Source organism: Ooceraea biroi, chromosome 10 (assembly GCF_003672135.1).
Source record: "Ooceraea biroi isolate clonal line C1 chromosome 10, Obir_v5.4, whole genome shotgun sequence".
Classification (NCBI taxonomy): Eukaryota; Metazoa; Arthropoda; class Insecta; order Hymenoptera; family Formicidae; genus Ooceraea; species Ooceraea biroi.
In genome coordinates, this window is record NC_039515.1 from 5783648 (window position 1) to 5806383 (window position 22736).

The window sequence follows — 22736 nt, forward strand, 5'->3', positions numbered from 1 at the left end:
AACCCGTTACTGGACAATAAAGTAAGCACTCGTAACGTAAGTACCTGTAACAATAAACTTCCGCGAATACTTGTAAAGTAACGTAAGCACCTGTAACGGTAACAGAACCCGTAATACTAGCTGTAACAGTATCCGTTAGCTGAAATAAACTTGCCTGGCGATAACGTTCGCGCCCTTATTTCGAAACAGTCTCTTTTCGATTGTTCCGCCCGAAAAATTTGCGGAAAGGGCTCCCACGCGAGAAGTAACGGTGGGAATCCGAGCTGAGGCATCTCGTGCGATTAAGGGGGAAACCTGCTTTAGAACGTTGAAAATAAGGTATAATTTTACGAATTGTTTTTGGAGAAACTATACAGCGGATCATTATAAAACTTTGATGCATTTATTAGTACGTGTTTAAAGATAAAACAAATTATTTTTTTATTTGAATATATCGCCTGTAGAGGTCGTCCTGGAGGCATTGTAAATTGGTGAGCATTCTCCCGCCTCCAAATTTCATCCAAACTGAAAAATTGAAATATTTTCTCGTTATTTATGAATTCCCATCGTCGATGAACCTTTAATATTCATAAAAACATTAAGTTAAACAATTATTTTTGCATGAAAAAGTTCAAAAACTTTGCCTAAAAATCGTACTTTTGTGTTCTAAGCTCCACCATTTTGGCACTTTTCAACTTGTTTCTTCTCTCTTTGGTTCATCGACGATGGGAATTCATAAATAACGAGAAGATATTTCAATTTTTCAGTTTAGACGAAATTTGGAGGCAGGAGAATGCTCACCAATTTGCAATGCCGGCGACGCGGCTGCACTAAGATGCCTCCAGGACGACCTCTACAAGCGATATATTCAAATAAAAAAATAATTTTTGTATCTTTAAACATGTACTAATAAATGCATCAGAGTTTTATAATGATCCGCTGTATAGTTTCTCCAAAAACAATTCGTAAAATATACCTTATTTTCAGCGTTCTAAAGCAGGCTCCCCCCTTAAGGGGTCATGCCTAGTTAGAAAAGTCGAAAAAATCGATTTTTGGGTTTTTGCATATTCTTGAAGTACACCATTTCAAGAATGTTTTCTGAAAATTTCATGTCAATCGGATGAAAATTGACAAAGTTATGCGAGTTTGAACGTAGGGACCGCTCCGAGAGCAGGTAGCGCGCGTGGCGCGGCGGCAAGCAGGTCGCACTACCTGGGTTTATACTCACAATAGACAGGACGCAATAGGACAGGGCAGGTTCGCTACACGTCTAAACAAGTTTCTGTGTGCTTGTATTCAAACGGCCAACGAGCTCAGTTTGGCAGTTGGTTTTGAGCTAAGCAGATCAACTTAGCTACTTCGATTTTGCTGCAGGTTTTCGATTTCGCTTTCATTTTCGCGTGTTTTTCACGATGAACCCGAATGAAAAAGTCACACGAAATAAAAGAGCACTGCTAAAAACGTAAAAATCAAGATCAAAGAAGAGAAAACAATCTTTCAACCCTAAGACAGCGGAGACGAACGAAGCAAGTTTTAGTGCACAAGAGGCCAGAAAGCGTCGTAGACAGGAGAAAATTGATGCTTTGGAGGTGGCTTCGGCAGCAGAAGGCTTACTTTATGGGCCTGGAATCGATGATTCTGTGTAAGTTAAAAAAATTAAACTATACTCTACTGATAACTACTGATAACTAGACTGCAAACTTTAAACGCGTTTTTCTCGAAATTACATTTTTCGAAAAAGTCCCGTGCGGTGATCACGATATCTCGAGAACCGTTAAAGCAATCGACCTAAACTTTTTTCGTACTTATTCTGTGTATCAAGGGCTTGTTCGTGAACGAAGGGTTTTTTTTAATGCAAACTTTTTTTTTCTTGAAGGAAAACGAAAAATTAAGAGCCCGAAAAATCACGTTTTTCCTTAAAACGGTTGCCATTTTGTCAAAATTTATTTTTTCAAAAAATCCTTCGTTCACGAACAAGATATATTCATATACTAACAGAATCTTTTTGGTTTTTTTTATTTCAGATGATTGGCTTGGAGTTATCGAGAACACCGCACGATACCGTTGAAAAATCAGGTTTCCTTAAGGTGGCCGTAACTTCCTCAATTTACAATATTTTTCAACGAAAACAATTCTGAATGTTGTTCAATATATGTACTTTTGATATCAACATTTTGTTGTAAGAAAAAATTAATTGAACTTTCTTATAAAAATCCCCGAAAATCACGTTTTTCACCTTGCACCTAGGTATGACTCCTTAATTGTAACGGTTTCCACGTAATTGTCACGGTTTCCTGGTTACACAGCAACGTTGTCCCTCGCCCGACCGAGAAATTGCACAAGCCACAATCCGTTTCTGCCGTTTCAATTCGATTGGGTTCAACGAACTCGCCGTGTCTGCACTAGCGCTCCACTTTCGCGAGTACGCGAGTGCTCGAGGTGTTCGCAAGGAGTTCCGTCGAGAATTAAGCGTCCGCAGGGATGAAATCTGCGAGCGGATGACAAATTTGTCGGACCACGTAGCTCGGCGCCGGCGAAATTCGCATTTTCGTGGAACGAGCTTCTCTTATCTAGTTACTCCCTCGGTGGTAGTTGATCCCTCTGTTGCGCCCTACGTGGGAGTGTAAGCGATAGGGTCATCTGCCTTATCGCGCCCGGCCAATCACGCCATCCGTCAAACTTCCCTTAACGAGGAAGTTCTGCATCAAATATTTCGTCGAACTCGTGCGATAACAATCGTGGGAGCGTGTTGCACATCTTGCCAGGCGGCCAGATGATCCACTGACGGAATAATTGAAGTCCGCTTACGTCGCCACTCAAATTGGTCCTTTGGCTTTTGATCGATGAGGCGCAATGGCGGCTTGACAGTCACGCGTGCGTCAAGAATCGCGTCTCTAATTTCGTGAAATTTCATGATGCGGTGTTGCAAATTGCGTTACATGTACCTCGCAATTGTGCGCGTCGTATATTATTGTATTAATTTTATCTGTACATCACATAATAATGTATTGGGTCATTAAGTATGAAACTTTACAAATAGAACATAAACTTTTGCATTTTTTGGCACATGGACATGATTTATTTTCAATCGAAGTATGCGCCCATGTTATCTACACACTTCTGCCATTTTAGTGGTAGTTGGTCTATGCCTCTACTATAGAAGCCAGGAGTACGGGAATCGATGAAGTCGCGGAGGGCTGTTTCGACTGCCTGTTGAGAATTGAAGAATTTTCCCACCAACAAGTTGTCCAAATTCCGGAAGAAGTGATAGTCGGTAGGTGATAGATCTGGTGAATATGGTGGATGACGGAGAGTTTCCAATTCCAACTCCTGTAGCTTTGCCACGGTCAGTCGTGCAGTGTGCGGTCGAGCATTATCATGCAACAGGATTGGCATTGACCGATTGACCAATTTCGGTTGTTTAATAGCAAGTTGTTGCATCATTTCGTCCAGTTGCTTGCAATATACTTCAGCCGTTATCAATGTACCAGGTTTCATAAAGTTGTAGTAGATAACACCTGACCTGGACCACCAAACGGTCACCATAAGCTTTTCTGTGTAATGTTGGGTTTCGCGTGATGTCTCGGTGGTTCATCAGCGTTCAACCACTGATGTGAGCGTTTACGATTGTCGTAGAGTATCCACTTTTCATCGCAGGTCACAATTTGATTAAAAAAAGATTCATTTTTGTGACGGGAAAGCAAAGAAAGTGAAGCCTCTAGACGTTGCGCCTGCTGCGCATCGGTCAATTCGTGCGGGACCCATTTGTCCAACTTCTTCATCTTACCAATTGCAGCTAAATGAACCAATATGGTGGGTATGGAAACATTGAATATCGATGCCAATTCACGTGTACTTTGAGATGGATCGGACTCTACTACGGCTCTCAAGTGATCATTATCCACCTTCGTCTTTGGTCTTCCACGTGGCTCATTAGCGAGGCTGAAATCTCCATCTCTGAAGTTTTTGAACCAATTGCCCACCGTTGCTTTAGTAGTTGAACCTTCACCAAATACAGCGTTGATATTACGAGCTGTCTCCGACACTGTGGTTCCACGGCGGAACTCATATTCATAAATCACACGAATTTTGGACTTTTCCATAGTTCTATAAAAAAGAATCCACCAATAAAACTAATGAAGATATTTGAACAAACAAATATGACATTTGAAGAGCGAACATCTATCACACTAACTTAACCTGATACTGACGTCTGGCGCCAAATTTGAGATAACAAATGTTAAAGATGGCGCTTTTACATTTGTAAAGTTTCATACTTAATGACCCAATATTATTGAATTTTAATCTCGCTTCGCGATGCCAAGAGAGGAAGAGAGGGAGGAAGAGAAGCGTTAAAGATAAATCCGGGCTTGTACTCTGATCCGATACAGAGATGAATCTCTCCGATTAAATATCCAGGAGTTATTCGCGGACTGTCATGCATCATCGTGTCCAACCAATGGGGCGGGGGAGGGTATTATGTGTTCCGTATCTCTTCCCTGTCGAAGCATTGACATCGCACCCACACGATACAGTCGGCGTACCTGTCCATCGTTAAATTGATCGCCCGTAAAAATAGTCGGGAACCTTTTACCCCCGAGATAGATAAAGGCCACTTCCACCCTCCTCTCTTTCTTTTTCTCTCTCTCTCTCTCTCTCGTTCTTGCAGCTACGACTTCTTCGGCCACGAGGTTGTGAATCGCGGTAAAAATAAATCTCTATTCTCGTATTCCGCCCGTGCGGATCGTGTAGAGCCGGCGCCCCGTACGCGTACTACCGCCGCGCGCGATTATTACGCAAGGGGGAGAAATTTTTGATAAATTACCCTTTTCGTTCTCGGATGAAGAATGCGACTGCACCGCGACAATCTCGCACGAGTTTCTTTGTAACGCCAGAGCTGTATGCTTTCGTCAAGTAGTTGCCGATCTTTGAAACGAATGCAAATGCACCCCTCGGACGGCCACGATACTTGTAATCGTTCTTCCGCTCCGTTTTCACCCCGACCCGGACGTAATTTTGCTTGATCGTTTCATATTACTGCATAGCCATTAATGACGGCAATAATGAGATTTTTGTTTTATTGAAATATACTCATGTACTCACCGGAAAAAATGGAAGCAATGGCTGCGATAATGAATGAGATGACGACACCAGGTCCGGCAACGCTGCGCGCCACCATTCCTGCGACAAGGTACATCCCTGTCCCGACGCAGGAGCCAACTCCTAAAGACGTCAGGTCCAGAGTCGTCAGGCACTTCTGCAAGCAATAATCATTCCAACGATATAGAGGACATATCCATTTTGCACGAAAATTAATAATAAGAGTAAATTGCATCCCGAGCAAAATTCAATCAAATGAGAATAATATCGTTTTGATATAATTTGTAATTCACGTTTTTGTCAATTACTAGTTCAATTATTAAATGTATGCAAAAGTGTTTTAGATTTTTTCGGCGCTTTGGTATTATTATTTAACCTCAAATAAATTCTAAAAATGACAAAAAATTCTGCATGCATCTGATATTCTCTTTACCAACATGTATCTTAAAAAGAATTCACATAAAAAGTAAGTCTAGTATAATTTCTACGTGTAAACGTGTTACACTTATTAATGCATGTTTACAAGGACTGTATCTGCCGATTTCACTCATAATAAAATGAGACACATCGAGATAAATCGTTCTTGAAAATACCTCCTTCACTTCAAGTATATTTCAAGCAAGGAATTCCAATATTCGCATTTTTTTCCGGATCACTCGTCCTTTAAAAATCGATGAGCCGGGAGGATGTTTGATGTCGCGCGACTATTATGGTCGATCGCAGTTTGCACCGTCGGTACACATAAGAGTACAGTAAATAATATATCCTCAGCAATGGAGGAAAGGGCAAGCAACGTGTTACTACAGCTACAAGACGCGGAAAGATGCGACAAGAATGCATATCGTCGCCGTCTCTCTAAGCGATTTCTTTCTAGAATGTCAGTGCCATTTTTACTACTTTCCTCCGATAGTTATTAATAAACAAGAAGCCCTCCAAGCACCAGAGTTTCTTTCGCGCTGAAATGCTGATGCGAATAAAAATAAAGCGATCGTAAAGTTTCTCTTACTCGCCTCGCGAGGATTATTAACATTTCTAACAATTGCAAAAAATGGTGCGAGATTTCTCGTACCGGAAACTTGCAACTTCCCTTCGTTTCGCAGCTGATACTTTACTACTCGCGCAATTCGAAACTATTTCTGCATAAATATCCTGCAAGTTTATTATGTATGAAGTAATATACAGGGTGGGGCAGTTAAGGTGTTACAGACTTATATCTCGGAAACGAAGCATTTTAGAGAAAAATGTTTTAGACAAAAGTTGCAGGGTTGAAAGGGGGCCACTCAGTGGAGGTAACAAAGTGGCCATTCGTGGTCATTTTCAAGGTCATTTAAAGGTCAAGTCCAATTTTTTAAACAGAAACCCATACTTTTTATTGCAGATTCTGATTCTCCGTCGAAAAGTAAGTAACTTTTGTTGGAAACATTTTTTTTTTAAATGCCCTCCTCATCCCGAAAACACAGGTTCAACCTTTGGTGGACCAATGATAATAACTCGCTTTATAACGGACACTGAAGTTTTTTTTTAGTATTTTACTGTTTACCGTCAGTTTACCTCCACGTGGTGCACACTGGGTAACGCTAATACTGACGGTAAACAGTAAAATACTAAAAAAAAACTTCAGTGTCCGTTATAAAGCGAGTTATTATCATTGGTCCACCAAAGGTTGAACCTGTGTTTTCGGGATGAGGAGGGCATTTAAAAAAAATGTTTCCAACAAAAGTTACTTTTCGACGGAGAATCAGAATCTGCAATAAAAAGTATGGGTTTCTGTTTAAAAAATTGGACTTGACCTTTAAATGACCTTGAAAATGACCACGAATGACCACTCTGTTACCTCCACTGAGTGGCCCCCTTCCAACCCTGCAACTTTTGTCTGAAACATTTTTCTCTAAAATGCTTCGTTTCCGAGATATAAGTCTGTAACACCTTAACTGCCCCACCCTGTATATTACATGTAATTCATGATCCTTGTATTATATTATTTTATTATACGTTATTTTATAATATGTTTCTTTATTCATAATTTATTTTATGAGGCCGGCGCGTGTTTAGATACAATTATAACGTTTCTCTCGCAAGCGTTAATAAATGAGGAAACAATAAATGTATTAAGAGAGATAATGCGTCGAGGCAATATCACACTTAATTAGGAAAGTCACAAAGGTCTCCAACGGCCGGCGAATCGAATTACCCGGCTTTGCGGTGCAACATTATAATAATTACTCAATTTCCATTGAGACGTAATTGCACGATGAAAATACTGTTTGCACACGACACGATTAACAACGTCATATTTTGCGGAGGTTCGAGATTGATCCGTCAAGCGTTTCGCCGCCATCCTCGAAACACGAAGGAAGCGATGTCGTGAATTAATGCAAATCTCGTGTGAATTATTACTGCGCGCGCGGTGCGGCTGCATTCATCTATCGCGGCTTTTACGCATAATGCATAATGCAACGGTGATTTATGAATCCGCGCAGCGACGGGAATTTTGGCGTGTTTTTTAGAAGGTGACAGATGTATCGCTCCACTCTCGAAAATTCTTCAACCCTTTTAGTCACTGTCATGCTCAGATTAGCAAGATTTTTCCAAACCGAAGCGAGCGTGAGAAGCAGAGCAGAAGAATTTAAGGATTCTACGTTTGTATTATACTTTGAGCTTTGAATCTAACGAAACGAATCTTTTTCAATCAAATTTCATGTCACGTTACTTCGGCCTATTACATCGTATTTAGGGCAGAAACCATCCATAATGACTCATCTATTTCCTTAAGAGTAACGCGGGTGTGAGGAAATTGACCGATGGAGAATTGAAAGGGGAGTTGAAGGCGATCGCTTTATCATGCACGGATATTTGAATTTTGATGATCGTTGCGTAACACCCCCGTGGCAATCCCACGTGCCTCACGTGTGCGGCGAGCGTGCTATCAGTCGTTAAATAACGAATGAGACTGGAAGTTGCTCGGGGGTCGGAAACACGCGCGCGTAGTAAATACCGGAAGTCCCCCTGCGGCCGATCGTTCCACGGATATCGTCCCGGATGCATGACGACCGTTTAGCGGCCACCACAATGCCGCAAACGCGGTGAAATTCCTAACGCATGTCCGCGCAAAAGCGAGTCGACATTTAATGGTCAGCAACATTTTCCCGCTTTCGCTTATCAAGCAAACGCACGACGACGACGGCACGAGCGCACGTAAAACGTACGACGACCATAAGACCTCATCCTCCTCCCGTTCTCACCTTATCTCTCTCCCCGCAGGCAATGGCGACGCAAATCGATACGCGAGCAACGTGACGAGTAACGAGTACAAAAAGAGTGCCCATGTGATTTGTCGCTTTTCGGAAATAAATTATCCATTATCGAAGAATTGATTTTCCGGTTACCGCAATAAAATATCTATTCCCGCAAGACATCCCCCTCCCTTATGGAGATTTAATCAAAACCGGCAATTGGACCCTTCCCTGTCCATTCTTGATAAAACGACCTTTAATCATCAGCGAAAATACTGCCGATGACACTCGATGATGATTGCGTAACGAGTCGCGATTCTTTTTCCACGTTGTGCCGCTCTTCTACCCCGTCGGTTTGTTCCCTGCCCCTCCCTGAATTTTATCGAGTTTTCGCGTGCTACTTTCCGCATTACGTGGATAAAATTCGCATCTTACAAGGGAAGGTTTTTAAGTGTTACACTCGGATTTCAAAAATTTTTTGCATGCAGGTAGGGAGGTCCCCAAATAGAAGAAAAAAATAAAAGTAGCGGCCCAAATGCATATTTGCGCGCTATGTGCGCGATTTTCGATGTTAGGTTAATTACTCAAAAATGCTATTTCCAATCGAATTCTTTACATTTTTTATTTCACCTAATGCACATTTATATTGCTTTAAATAATTTTGTGTGTGTGTGTGTGCGTGTGTGTGTATGTGTGTGCGTGCGCGTATGTGCTTCTGTGTGCGTGTGTGTTTAGAAAATACGAGCGTCTAATGTAATCTCGTGCCGCGCGAGCACAGTGCGTATAAAAGCCCATTGCTCAAAAATGGTATTTGCATCGTAACTTTTTTAATTTTTTACTGCAACTGCCAATGCACACAATTTGGAATAATTGTACATTGCGCAAATCGTAGTTTGCTCTTTCTGCGTGATTTATTGTATGCGACTTTAAATAGATTTGATCAGAATCCATAACGAGGACATAAAAGATCTGGTCAAGGGAGGTTTTTAATTCTTTCAGTTTTAATTTTGGTTTTGATTTCTTTTTAAAGCGTTGTGCATTAGGTGAAATAAAAAATGTAAAGAATTCGATTGGAAATAGCATTTTTGGGTAATTAACCTAACATCGAAAATTGCGCACATAGCGCGCAAATATGCATTTGGGCCGCTACTTTTATAATTTTTCTTCTATTTGGGGACCTCCCTACCTGCATGCAAAAAATTTTTGAAATCCGAGTGTAACACCTAAAAACCTTTACTTGTAGCCGCGGTCATGTGTCTCTATGTGTATGTGTGTGTGTGTATGCTGTTGATCGTACATGTATACAAACGTATGTCGGACCTGTGCTACTTTCCGGCGGAAAGTGGATCGGTTATTGGGAAACTTTGCGACAGTTTATGCGCGTTGCAACTGCGGTGCCGGTCCGCTTGGAAACGTCCATCGGAGTGAAGTAACGGCTTTGCGGCATCCACCACCACTGCTACCACCACCACCACCCCCGTTAGAGATACGAAAGTTTCTGCCGTGTCTCTCTCTCTCTCCCTCTGTCCTTTTCCTTCTTGTGGTGCACGACACCGGCTGGATCGCACAGCGCGACAGAATTATCGCGGCGACAGTACCACCCTCGCGTATGCACGAAACACTCCCGCGATCGTCGAGAAATTACGGAACACCGTCAACTTTTACCCGAGCTGTTGTAGAAAGGACGGACGAATCTGTCGACGACGGAGAGTCTCTTTATATGGGATAAATATTCCCCATGCACATAGACTTCTCAAAGAACTTTCCCGACGAACGTCGGTCCATCATTCCGGCAAATGACGAGGGGAAGGAAGGGGGTGGTTTTGGCTCGTTAGAGACTAGCGCGGAACGAAATTTCGAGCAAACTGAACGGTGCGCTTTAATGAAGGGCCACGGCCATTCATTAAAGCGTTATTTATACGCGTTAAATTACTTTTACCTGCAGCGGCAGTTAATAAAAGCCCCATTGTAAATTTCTATCGACGGGCCGCGAACGGATCCTTCATTTTCACCGGCAAGACTTAACGTCGCTCTAATTGATAATTAAGAGCGACGTGCGCTGTTAAACGCCTGCCTCTTTAATTAACTTCTTCTCCTTCCCTCTCGGTTCGCGTACTTGTTTTTGTTTAACCGCCTTGCTTTTCGAAATCGGGAGAAGCTTCCTCTGTCAAGTTGGACGAAAAAGCAAAATGTCTGACCACATGTGACATGTTGCCATAGGCTTGAAAAGACGCCGAGAGTCTCGTTGCAATATTGCCAAATTTCGTTATAAATAACACAAAGTGGGTAAATCTACCGATTAGCGAACCCACCTCCTACCACCTTGTCCTTGACATATATTATAGAGGTCACCCTCCTGAGTGACCTTCAAAAGGTTTTAGCCGTCGGTCGTTGTTTACTAAAAAGTTATTAACAAAAGAAGTTTAATGATTTTGCACGAATTTTCAGCTGTCTACGCGAACCAAGAACATAATATTGACATATATTACAAAGGTCACCTTCCCGAATAACCCGCACTAGGTTTTAGTCGTCGATCGTTGTTTATGAATAAGTTATTAACAAAAGAAATTTTGCAAATATAGTAGTTATTTTGAATATTGAAAGATATAAAAGACGAATATGTATATGAACGAAGGAAGGAAAGTCATTTAAAGCAGTGAATCGTTAATATATAGAATAGTTTCTTTTACTATAAGTACAAAGAAGTATTCTTCACTTTAACCAAAAGCATAAACAGTTAAATACAAAGTATTCTCTGCTTTAACCTAACCTAAACTAACCTAACCTAACCTAACCTGGCTAGGTTATATTTTCCGAAACTGGAGCCTCGGACGACTCGTTTTCAGCCCGCTTCGCGAGAGGGCGGGGGGCAGGGGCTTCGCCCCCCCCCTGCCGGAATCCGTGCCGTGTACCAGGTGATCAAAATATGTACGGTAAAATCTGTTACACTGGTTCTGGCGGGGGGCGAGGGGCGAAGCCCCTGGCCCCCGCCCTCCCGCGAAGCGGGCTGAAACCGAGCGTATGTGTCCAGGGCTCCAGTTTCGGAAAATATAACCTTTTGCTTGTTGTGGACGGCTGAAAATTCGTGCAAAATCATTAAACTTCTTTTGTTAATAACTTTTTAGTAAACAACGACCGACGGCTAAAACCTTTTGAAGGTCACTCAGGAGGGTGACCTCTATAATATATGTCAAGGACAAGGTGATAGGAGGTGGGTTCGCTAATCGGTAGATTTACCCACAAAGTGTATAAATTTTTCGTTAGATCTAGACCTCAACATGAGGGTTGGTTTTGTGAATAATGTGATTGTGTGAGATTACATCATTATTATTATCGTTCTTACCTGTAATTTCTGCTTGGAGTCGGCTGGATGAAGTGGCTCGGGACCGGTTTTGGGCTGGTCGCCCTGCAGACTTTCGACGTTCTTTGTACGTATCAGCTTGGCGAAGAGCTCGAGGCCCTTCTCCCGGTCCAGGTCAAGCTTCATCTTTCTGCAAATCAGAGCGTGGACAGGCGGTTATTCATCGTGCAAGAGAAAGGGACCCTTTCTGAGAGGCGTGAGGGAGGCGCTTTTGATCGATGCTTTCTAAACACCATGTCGCCATAGGCGCTCGAAATGTACAACGCGGGAAACGCATCAGCGAAGGGAATGTATGTAAGGGCGGATAATAGGATGAGGGACAGGCGAGCTTGTCAGAGCCGTCCGACACGCTAATGAATGGGAGAAAATAATTAGTTAATATTCGCGATGATGGGGTATCAACAATTCTCGCTAAAAGACCAAAAAGCGGAGGCTCAAGAGACATGTAGCTGAGAAAAATCGCGTTGGAGAAAGAGAGATAAAAACCAAGTTGGTATAAAGCGAGTTTGTTTAGTAAGCGCACTTGTCGGGCGTCTGCAAGTTTACTCGCCGGAAATGTAAACTTTAATGAACACGTACGCGTATGAAAGATGATTAAAAATGGCGCCGATGTGTGAAACCGTTATTTCCAGCGAAGGGTTAATAATATCTGTCTGTGTATGTAATCCCTTTGTGAAATTAAAAATAACTGCAGCATCGTGCGACAAATAGTTTAAAGGTTATCAAATAAATAATAAAGATAATAAGCCGAGAAGTGAAATTTCCGGATAGTCTTAAAATATAGCAATTATACAGGAAAAATTATATTTTAAGTGAGCGTTTTTAACAACTATTATGAAATTGTATCTGCATATGTAAAAATTCAATAATAAATAAAAATATCAGATTAACAAAATAATGTCAACGGTAACAGAAAACTGATAATGTTTAATATGACTTCAGAATTTTCTCCTTGAAAAATATAACAATACTTGTGCGACAAATATCATATGTCACAGAGGAGTTTTCCACTGAATTCTATTTCGTTTTCGCGCTGCGAAGCGCGAAATAACATTATCCCGAAAAATTGGCGAAGCTTGCCGCATAATCGAACGCAAATCGACCGTTTCCGGAGACAAACGAGCTCTGAAAAAAACGTTGGTGACACACATGCGGCGCTTTTTTCTCCGGCTTGCTTATTCTCAGGGTCGAAGTCGTACACACTTGAATTATCGATTTATTATCTGAGGAGCGTCGCTATGCTCCTCGATACAGCTTTGCCACGTCCTTGCAGCATTGTTCTTTCGAGCTTACGGGAATGCGAAATTGTCATCCGCGGTCTTATCATTCCATTCAATTGTTGTTGACCATGACGTACATGTAGTTTCGATGATTTCAATTCTCTGGCAGCGAGAAATAGTAAATAATATTCCATTCACACACATTTGTTAAAATGCGATAAACAAAATTCTAGCAATAATGTAAACCTTATTTTTATGAGCAATAATTAATATCTAAATTTAATAGATATTAACAATTTATATTCCTACTTTTTAGAAATATTAGAACATTAACTAAGTAATCCGGTCATGCCTAGATGACAATGAAACAAACTAAACACATACTTATGACAGCACAAAATAGCTTGTCATATATTAATTTTATAGCAGGATATAGACAATCTTTGAAAAACAAACAACAAAGTTCTCTAAAACATCGTTACTTATATCGCCATCAAGACGCGACCCGGATTACTTATTAATATTAATGATCTAATAAATATTAATGACCGAATATAATTTAGTTAATTATTAATGGCGCATTTAATGTTAGATATCCAAAAAAAACATCATTATAATCACATTTTTGCAAGTTTGCTCACAGAGAAACCGACGCTGGATTACTTCAGGAAGATCCATTTTCTATAAACCGGTGCACCTGGGACTACCAAATGGATATTCCGCGGAAAATGTTCGATGAGATCTTGCGAGTGTTCAGCTGATTATTCGTCCCTTTAGGGCTCGAATTCGACGAATGAATGGGGATCGTCCTCCGTGTAAAACCCCTGTATATCCATCATCCGACATCGCCTATAATACAGAAGCGGTGCATACTTGATAACAGATTATGCAAACGGCAAGCAGCCAAGATAATCGCCGAATGAGTGACTGAAAGGCGCGCTCGATGTGTATTAAAGGGAATAAATTATTCAAAGGACATCTTGCGAGGCTGAGAGCAAGCTAGAGTTTTACTTGCAGCTCGTCGGGATAATGGATTTTCCGGATATGTCCGGAATTTTGTTGGAGAACTGTCGAAAGAGAAATCGCACCAACGATACGTCGTCCCACATGTCTCGTCACGAAATCTATCACCTATCACTTTGCGTGAAATTTCTCAGCGGAGAGATGTGCTCACAATTAAAGGAAGCTTATACAACATTAATTAATAATTATATTTTTTGCTACATTAGACTGCTATGAGGTACATATTCCTGCACAAAACTGCTCTCTCTTGTTATATTTTTATTCAAAAATTGTTTATTTCTGAAACGCGCATATTATCGTTATTTTTCTAATATAATATTTAATATTGAAAATAATAAATTACACGCGAGCGCTGTAAAAGTTCGTATTCGCGAAAGCTACATGCATTTGCTTGATTATTGAGGACGGGCGATAAGGCCAGAAATGAAAATCTTACGAGGGTCGACAATTTCCAGTCTTTAATATGCATGAGAACTTCTCTCTTCGTGTCCCGTTAAATAACGTATAAAAGCAGTTTTCAGCAAATGCGAGTGCGATTTTCCCTCGGAGCGGAGACGGCAGGTTTGCAAAGTCGATCCGCATAATCGTGCTCTAACGTGACGTGATGCAATCAACCCTTCGTGCCACTCGTAATATCTCTTTGCTTCTCTTTTTCTGCATTGGATCGTGTCATCATGGAATCGCTTGCCCTCATTTGCAAAGCTATGTGCTTGCATCTCTTTTTATATTTCATATTGCATAGGAATTAACATTACAATTACATACTTGCCCGTACTATATTACTATAATAATGTATAATATATTTAATGTTACGACTGATATATTAGGGGTGTGATTTAGTTTTGAGGGTTTTTTTGCTCAAAAACGCATGTATTTAAATATGATAATGAATGAATACCTTAATCAAAATATTTTCCTTCCTTTTCTATAACTTTTTCCCATCTTTCTGGCAACAGATGGATCCACCACGATAAAATCACTCTTCTTTTCAGTTGATCCATTCGTCGACGAATTTTCGCATTTCTTCCAAATTATGAAAGTGTGTATCCTCTAAAGCGTCTTGCATCGACCGGAACAAATAATAATCGCATGGAGAATACGCGGGGTGCAGTAAGACTTCCCATTCAAGCTCTAATAGTGTTTGTTTCACTGATAACGCAACGTGAGGTCGAGCGTTGTCACGAAGAAGAATCACTTTCCGTCGTTTACTCGCAATTGGTGGTCGTTTTTGGTCCAATGCTTGCTTCAACTTGTACAATTGGTGTCGATAACGATCAGCCGTGACAGTCTCATGAGGATTTAACAGCTCATAGTACACCATCCCACCAAATACGGAGCATTACTTTTCAACCGTGAATATTGCGCCTCGGAGTGGATGTTGATGGTTCGCCTGGATCCACCCATGATTTTCTGCGTTTCGGATTATCAAAATAGATCCACTTTTCATCGCCAGTAACAATCCGAGACAAAAGACTCTTCTTTTTTTGCCTGGCGATCAACGAAATGCAAATGTTCAACCGGTTCGCAATGGCACTTTCCGATAATTGATGTCGAACCCATTTCCCTTCTTTCTGAATTTTTCCCATTTCATGTAAATGTTTGGTAACTGTTGTACGATCAACATTTAATGCTCTGGCAAGAGATGGATTCCACCACGATAAAATGACTCTTCTTTTCAGTCGATCCATTCGTCGACGAATTTTCGCACTTCTTCCAAATTATGAAAGTGTGTATCCTCTAAAACGTCTTGCATCGACCGGAACAAATAATAATCGCATGGAGAATACGCGGGGTGCGGTAAGACTTCCCATTCAAGCTCTAACAGCGCTTGTTTCACTGATAACGCAACGTGAGGTCGAGCGTTGTCACGAAGAAGAATCACTTTCCGTCGTTTACTCGCAATTGGTGGTCGTTTTTGGTCCAATGCTTGCTTCAACTTGTACAATTGGTGTCGATAACGATCAGCCGTGACAGTCTCATGCGGATTTAACAGCTCATAGTACACTATCCCACCAAATACGGAGCAGTACTTTTCAACCGTGAATATTGCGTCTCGGAGTGGATGTTGATGGTTCGCCTGGATCCACCCATGATTTTCTGCGTTTCGGATTATCAAAATAGATCCACTTTTCATCCCCAGTAACAATCCGAGACAAAAGACTCTTCTTTTTTTGCCTGGCGATCAACGAAATGCAAATGTTCAACCGGTTCGCAATGGCACTTTCCGAGAATTGATGTCGAACCCATTTCCCTTCTTTCTGAATTTTTCCCATTTCATGTAAATGTTTGGTAACTGTTGTACGATCAACATTTAATGCTCTGGCAAGTTCTGAAGTGGATTGTGTTGGATTTTCGTCCAATAGTGCTTGCAAATCTGCATTTTCAAGCTTTCTTGGTTGTCCCGGGCGTTCTTTGTCCTTCACATCAGTATCACGACTTTTAAAGCGTCTAAACCAGTATTCACACGTCTTAATTGATGGGGCAGAATCACCATAAGTTGCCACAAGAATTCTATAACCCTCAGCGGCAGTTTTCTTTTGATTAAAAAACAAAAGCAACGCATGTCGAAAATGCTGTTTCGGAAGTTGCATTTTTACGATGATATAAACACGACTGTTATTGCATCTATTGCTATAATGCTACTAAATATCATGGATAATGTCAACACTGTAAGCAACAACAGTCATCGGAAACAGCTATTGGAACAAACTGACACTACAGCCATCTGTTGCAAAACCCTCAAAACTAAATCACACTCCTAGTACATTAGCACACGTACATGGAAAGCTACTAATATGGAAATGCTCTATCACGAATACTGTTCTTCGACTTTAATGGCATTTCAGCCTTCGAAGAGACAATAATACGACGTGACGCGCGCAAATACCGGGTTTAAAAGCTCAGCCAGCGGGATCTTTCGCTTCGAAGCTGCAAAATCCGCGAGAAGGGTAATATCGCCGCTCCATCGCATCGCAATTTCGCGATTTCTTGCGGTGGTGCCATTAACTGGCAGGCAAACCGTTGATTAAGAATGCCAGTGAAACCGTTGCGGATATCATCGTCAGATAAAACTTTATTATCGTCCATTGACGTCAACAACGATCGGCCATTTTCTGGAGAAGCGGAAACCGCGAGCCTCGTCTGCGCAGCTTCCAAGCGGATAATCTTCGTAAGAAAATTCTTCGTAATAAATCTGTAGCTTCTCCGAATTTATTCTCCTCTTGACAAAAGGACTTGCACTTGGATCTCCGCCATTTGACGTACGTGATTGCTCTGCAGAAGTTTCCGGCGAGTACGTGCGAGAATCATCCCTCCGACGAAGATTCGGAGTAATCCGGAAACCCCATCGCGACCTAAATCCGCATGGTGTGATTTACGAGGCGCGCATCGGCGACGACGGGGATCACAATGCCGAAATTTGTCGGGAGTTGGACGACAGGCGGGATCGATAAATCGTACACGGGCGTTGAATACCTAGCCGCGATCGCGTTACCGTAAACAATTATCGTCGGGTGCGCCGATACGCTATACGGATAAATGAATAACTGAATAGCACCGGCAGAACGGGTTTTCGCAAAATATGGGCAAACGGAATCATTAGGAACACGATCGGCAAATTATTTGCGAGGATTATTAACGAGAATGCCCTTGTGTGACAAATCAAAGAATAATTAATATTTCACGAGAAGAACGGTCACTTCCTCTCGCCCACAATTAATTCACTACTGATTTTTTATTTTTCAATAAATGTGAAGTTTTTTCAATTCTTCGTTTATTACCACAAGGAAGAATGCGTTGCAATTCTTGAGAAGCATGGTAAGTTATACTTATCATAATATTTCTCATGTATGCGCTCTTATGCGGAGAACGCTCTGCATGTCACGCTTAAAATTTAAACAGTCGTGATCTGGGAGTGCTCCTCGAGTTTCTTCAGGTCACGATCGTGGCTCAAGCGACACGATCATGGGGGCTGGCAAAGTGCAAAAGAGAAAGAAAGTACGCGAGAGTCAATTTCGTTATTTCCATACGATTTGCAAGATGCCGAGCATTAGAGCACTGAAGAAGCTTTCGCGCCGGTCGTTATTGTGCGAGCCGCTCACGTTGTTCTTTTAATATTATGTTAATTTTATTCAAGCCGACACGCCCTGCCCCTCATTGGTCGTGACAGTATCTTTTTCTCTCTCTTTCAAACGCAGAGGAGTTATAGCGTCTCGTGCTCGGGTTTCTTACCCTTCAACGAGGGGCACAGAAAGTCTTTCCTCCCTCTCATAGTTTTAAAGTGTTAACGGGGTTTACACCGTGTGTGGCGTTAACGCAACCCTAGAATTTTCGGAGACTACACGATTCTCCAGGGAGAATCGACTAGTCCCCGAGAAATTTATTTGAAACGCGTTCAATCTAAATTCTCGACATGCCTGCGTGCGTACGCGCGTGTACGAAAAGGGATCGATACTTCGGCGCTACGTGCTGGCGTACTGTACACGAGTATCGCGATACGGTAACAATTACTACGTTCTTGTATTCCTATCTTTTCCTGTTAAAACAACCGATCGTTAAAAATTCCGCGAATCCCACGAGATATTTTTCAAAACTGTCACGGAATATTCGCTTACTCGGAAGTGAAAATTTCAGTCGCGGTTACGCTTTATTGTTGCGGGCGGAACAGGCGTCGCGACGCTCAAGCACTTTGCGCAACCTGCGCGAGCTAAACCCACGCAAATGAGGGGAGCCCACACGCGAAAACTTCCAAACGAAATTACCACGCGTAATCAGAACGTCGATACGACACACTCCCGACAAAGAAGAAAAACACTTTGCAGAAGTCGACAGGAACTCGGACTCCGCATCCCGACCGGTCACGAGCTAGCGATTTTGCGGTTATCGATCCCGTCTCCGCGGTATGTTCACCTCCCGCGATACCCTTCTCCGTTCCTCCCGCCACCCCCGTTAAAACAACCCCGTTAATGTCACTAACACGACTGCACGTACGTACCGTTGTGCTCCCGATCGAAAGAGGGTGTTCCCGGCCTGACCGAATGCGAATTCTGGTTTCCTTCGGGGTTTTCAGGAGGAACTCCATCCCCTCGCGATAAACTACAAACTGGAAAACCTTATTTGCCCGCAGCTCTCGCGCGATGCACTCCGTGCAATCGCACCTCCGCATCGAAAGTCAGCCGCGTCGATCGCGCGCCAACTTTGCCGATTGCCAAAGTTTTCCCTTACGCGACTTGGAAGATCGAGGTACTCAATAAGGGCACCTCTACACCTCGTGCCGTTATTCGAGTGATTTTTCCCTCGAACGACGTCGAAGAAAGCGCGACTAGAGGTAATTCTGATGTATTATTTGTTAGTAAATTATACCTGTTGTATTACGTTAATTTGAATGTGTACAACTGTGTATGCGTAAATGTGAAGCAGAGTAATGTTTGGTGTACAATGTCTACATAATTAATAACATTAATAATTATTATTGCGTTACATAATTATTACATTACAAAATCATTAATTAATAATTTTATTAATTCATATTCGAATACTCGTGCGAGGAGCAATGCTCGACTAAAATTCTTTCGCGCGTAACGCTTTCCGACATCTTCACGAGTGAAAAATGAGTGTCTCCTTTGTATTTGAAGTACGTCCGTCCAGAGGTTTGCAGAGGCACTTCTTCTCAGAGGTCTTCTTCTCTGACGTTAATTCGACATTGCTCCGGCTGTCGTATATCGATGGCATCTCGGAGTAACTTTCACGAGAATGTCAGAAAAAGTTGTTTGAGATGCAGGCGAGTTTGGTACTAAAATAACCGTTAAGAGACGAGGAGCGAAGAAGAGCTTACGCGCGGATGTACAGAGCGTCATCAAGCTGACCTAATCATCGAGCTCGATCACTGGCCGCGCTTTACGAGACTCGCCTCGCGCGTTAATTAACGTGCTAATTAACGTACATGCTAACAAAGTGCCCCCGGCATTACTGCGACTTTTGGTTGGCCATTCTTTTCTTCCTCCCGTTCTCTCGTGTCGCGAATGAAGTGAAAATGAGTGCAGCGATGCGAAATGCAATGAAACGTAATGTGGTAAAGTGCAGTACCGTTTACGGTTCCGTCGTAAATATCCTTTAAGGGACGTTACCGTAAACTCGCGAGACTCGTGCTGTGAGCAAGAAAATTTCGCGTCGCGAGTATAAGCGTGACGAGGGTGCGTAAATTCGAGTCGAGGGTGCGCAATGTACAAGAAGAGCGCAAAGTGCGCAAGATTTCTGATGCAAACCGGAATCTCGTTATTCGGGAACCCTTCCGGATCCTGGTTAAAAGGAGTTAAAGAGAAACTGGGGTGTTCTCCGAGAGCAGGAGATGCGCGTGATAAAACTCGTCGGCCGTTACACGTTACGACGTTACGTTATCACGTTGAACGATTCGATTCGAATTTGTTTTCTACTTGAACAACCACCACCGATTGTTATTTCTCGCTACTGCCGATAATACGGGCGTATGCAATTAACGTTTAATTGGATCAGTTATGTAAAACGGATCAGGGCGATTTTACAAGCGCGCGATACGGTAGTTTCGCGAAAGCCGATCGTCGCGTTAACAATCGGAACCGATCGTTCGCGCAAAGCGATAAAATGTAAAACGGTATTAACGATCGCCCGATCAGCCTGTTTATCAAAAAGGATAAGAGGGGGAGCGTACGTTCCGATCGATACGCGGATATCGAAGCAGCCGAGCCCAATTTTTCGCACCGTTGAAATCCGCAATAAAAAAGCCGGCTTATGACGAGTTTTCTCCCGAATTAAACAAAGTCATCATAAACAGATTAACTCTACTTTTCTGTGCGCTATAAAAAACTTTAGCGATATCATTCTCTAGTTGGATTTTATTAATTTCTCACTAATTAATGTTTGTAAAAAGTGGCAAGGCTGACCTATTGTTTGCATGTTTCAAAAATTATTATTAAGCGCTTTTTCTAAAATTATTGTCAATGCAGTTTACGTGTCTTATTACTAGCCGAAACAAAGTTCATGGTATTTCTCGTGCAATCTTGCGTAGGACGTGACTTTTCAATATGTCCTGCGGGTGCAGTTTATTTATAATTTTATTTAATGTACTGCACACCCACATTGAGTTTGCCTGAGAAGTGACCACACGAGGAAAGGAAATTGGCGAGATAAGGAAATCGTGTCGATGTGAGAATGTGGCAACGGTACAGAAGCATTTTCAGACTCGCAGACTCGTTGATTTTATCTGATCTAACATGGAATCGGTGTGTTCCGCGAATTTCCCGCTTTAAATTGGTGCTCAAGGCGTGACTTGTAAACCCCCTCCGACTCTTCGACTCGCGAAATTAAATTTCTGGCTTAACAACGTCGGGGGGAAAGACGAAACATTTTTACTTACGTAATGAATTACGTACATTTTATATCTTGGACTTTATAATTGTACTTTCATTTATATAATCCTCTTAGCGTATCTACAGGGTGTCCCGGGTTTTAACCGACAAACTGCGGGAGCATATTCTACTAGTGGAAATAAAAAAATTCTTATATCGAGTTAGCTTAGAAATGCTTTATTACAAAGTTATAAACCAATATTGAAAAGAAATATGAGATAAGTAACAACGGAACATAGTGTAGAATTTGGAAGGTCCAAGATGTTTATGTTACGTGTATTCACATGTATTCATGTTCACTATGTTGAAACGATTCAGTATGATTGTTACTTTCACAACAGTAGCTGTTAGATTTCAATCGTCGTGCGAACTAGCAATTACTATCAGAATGCCAAAAGTGTTTTCAAATGAGGAATACACCGATATTCATTTCGTGTACGGATTCTGTGACGGAAATGCACGAGCTGCCGTACGAGAGTATCAACGTAGATTTCCCAACAGGAGAGTACCAGATAGTTCTGTGTTTAGTAATACCCATTTGCAATTACGTAATTTGGGTTCATTTCGACCTATGAATGAATATGATGATGTTCGTTCAGCTCTGAGACACCGACGACGCTCGGAAAGAATCTTAAATCTTCGCCAAAACAGCTGGATACAGTTAGACGGTTGTCCATCGCACTATGCTAGACAAGTTAGAAACTGGTTAGATGAACATTACGCTCATAGGTGGATTGGTCGAGGAGGACCGGTTTTCTGGCCTCCAAGATCGCCCGATTTAACGCCTCTTGATTTTTATTTATGGGCAACTTTAAAAAATAAAGTTTACAGTACAGAAGTAATCTCGCTTGAAGATTTAAAGCAACGAATTACTAATTCAGTTACTGAGATGCAACAAAATTTTCAGGAATGTCGTACCGTAACAAATTCTGTACTACGTCGATGTCTAGCTTGTATCGATGCGCAAGGACAACATTTTGAAATGCGTCACTAAATCATTGCGTAGATAATTTTTATTTTTGTGAAAAAATCCGTTGTTACTTATCTGATATTTCTTTTGAATATTGGTTTATAACTTTGTAATAAAGCATTTCTAAGCAAACTCGATATAAGAATTTTTTCTTATTTCCACTAGTAGAATATGCTCCCGCAGTTTGTCGGTTAAAACCCGGGACACCCTGTATATGCGTATCCTCTCTCTACAATTGATATTTCGCGCATCCAATTATTATTTAATCGGTCGAATCCAGTCATGCAATTTCGTAATCCTGCGAGGGAGGAGGGAGGTCAGTGCACAATTAAACAGTCGTTCTTATCCGTTCGGCGATCGCAAATGTCACGCACGCGTGCGACAAGAATAACAATGATACACATGTATTATAATATATTATGCAACATATTGCACATAATTACGCGCAAGTAGAGCTTAATACGACCT

At 41.7% G+C, this 22736-nt stretch overlaps 1 protein-coding gene and 1 pseudogene across 3 annotated transcripts in view; both read right to left on the bottom strand.

Moving 5' to 3' along the window:
• Positions 1 to 22736, bottom strand: part of LOC105282705 (cationic amino acid transporter 2) — a 100535-nt gene that overhangs the window by 44119 nt on the left and 33680 nt on the right. For 2 of the 3 annotated variants that reach the window (XM_011344914.3, XM_011344915.3), the window contains exons 2-3: positions 11656 to 11803; positions 5083 to 5236 (exon numbers count right to left, since the gene is read on the bottom strand). In XM_011344914.3, the coding sequence (XP_011343216.1) occupies positions 5083 to 5236; positions 11656 to 11803 (302 nt within the window). Of the gene's footprint in view, positions 1 to 5082; positions 5237 to 11655; positions 11804 to 13534; positions 13725 to 22736 lie in introns of those variants that run through there. The other variant, XM_026973409.1, reaches the window with a different exon arrangement.
• Positions 3064 to 4082, bottom strand: LOC113562839 (annotated as a pseudogene).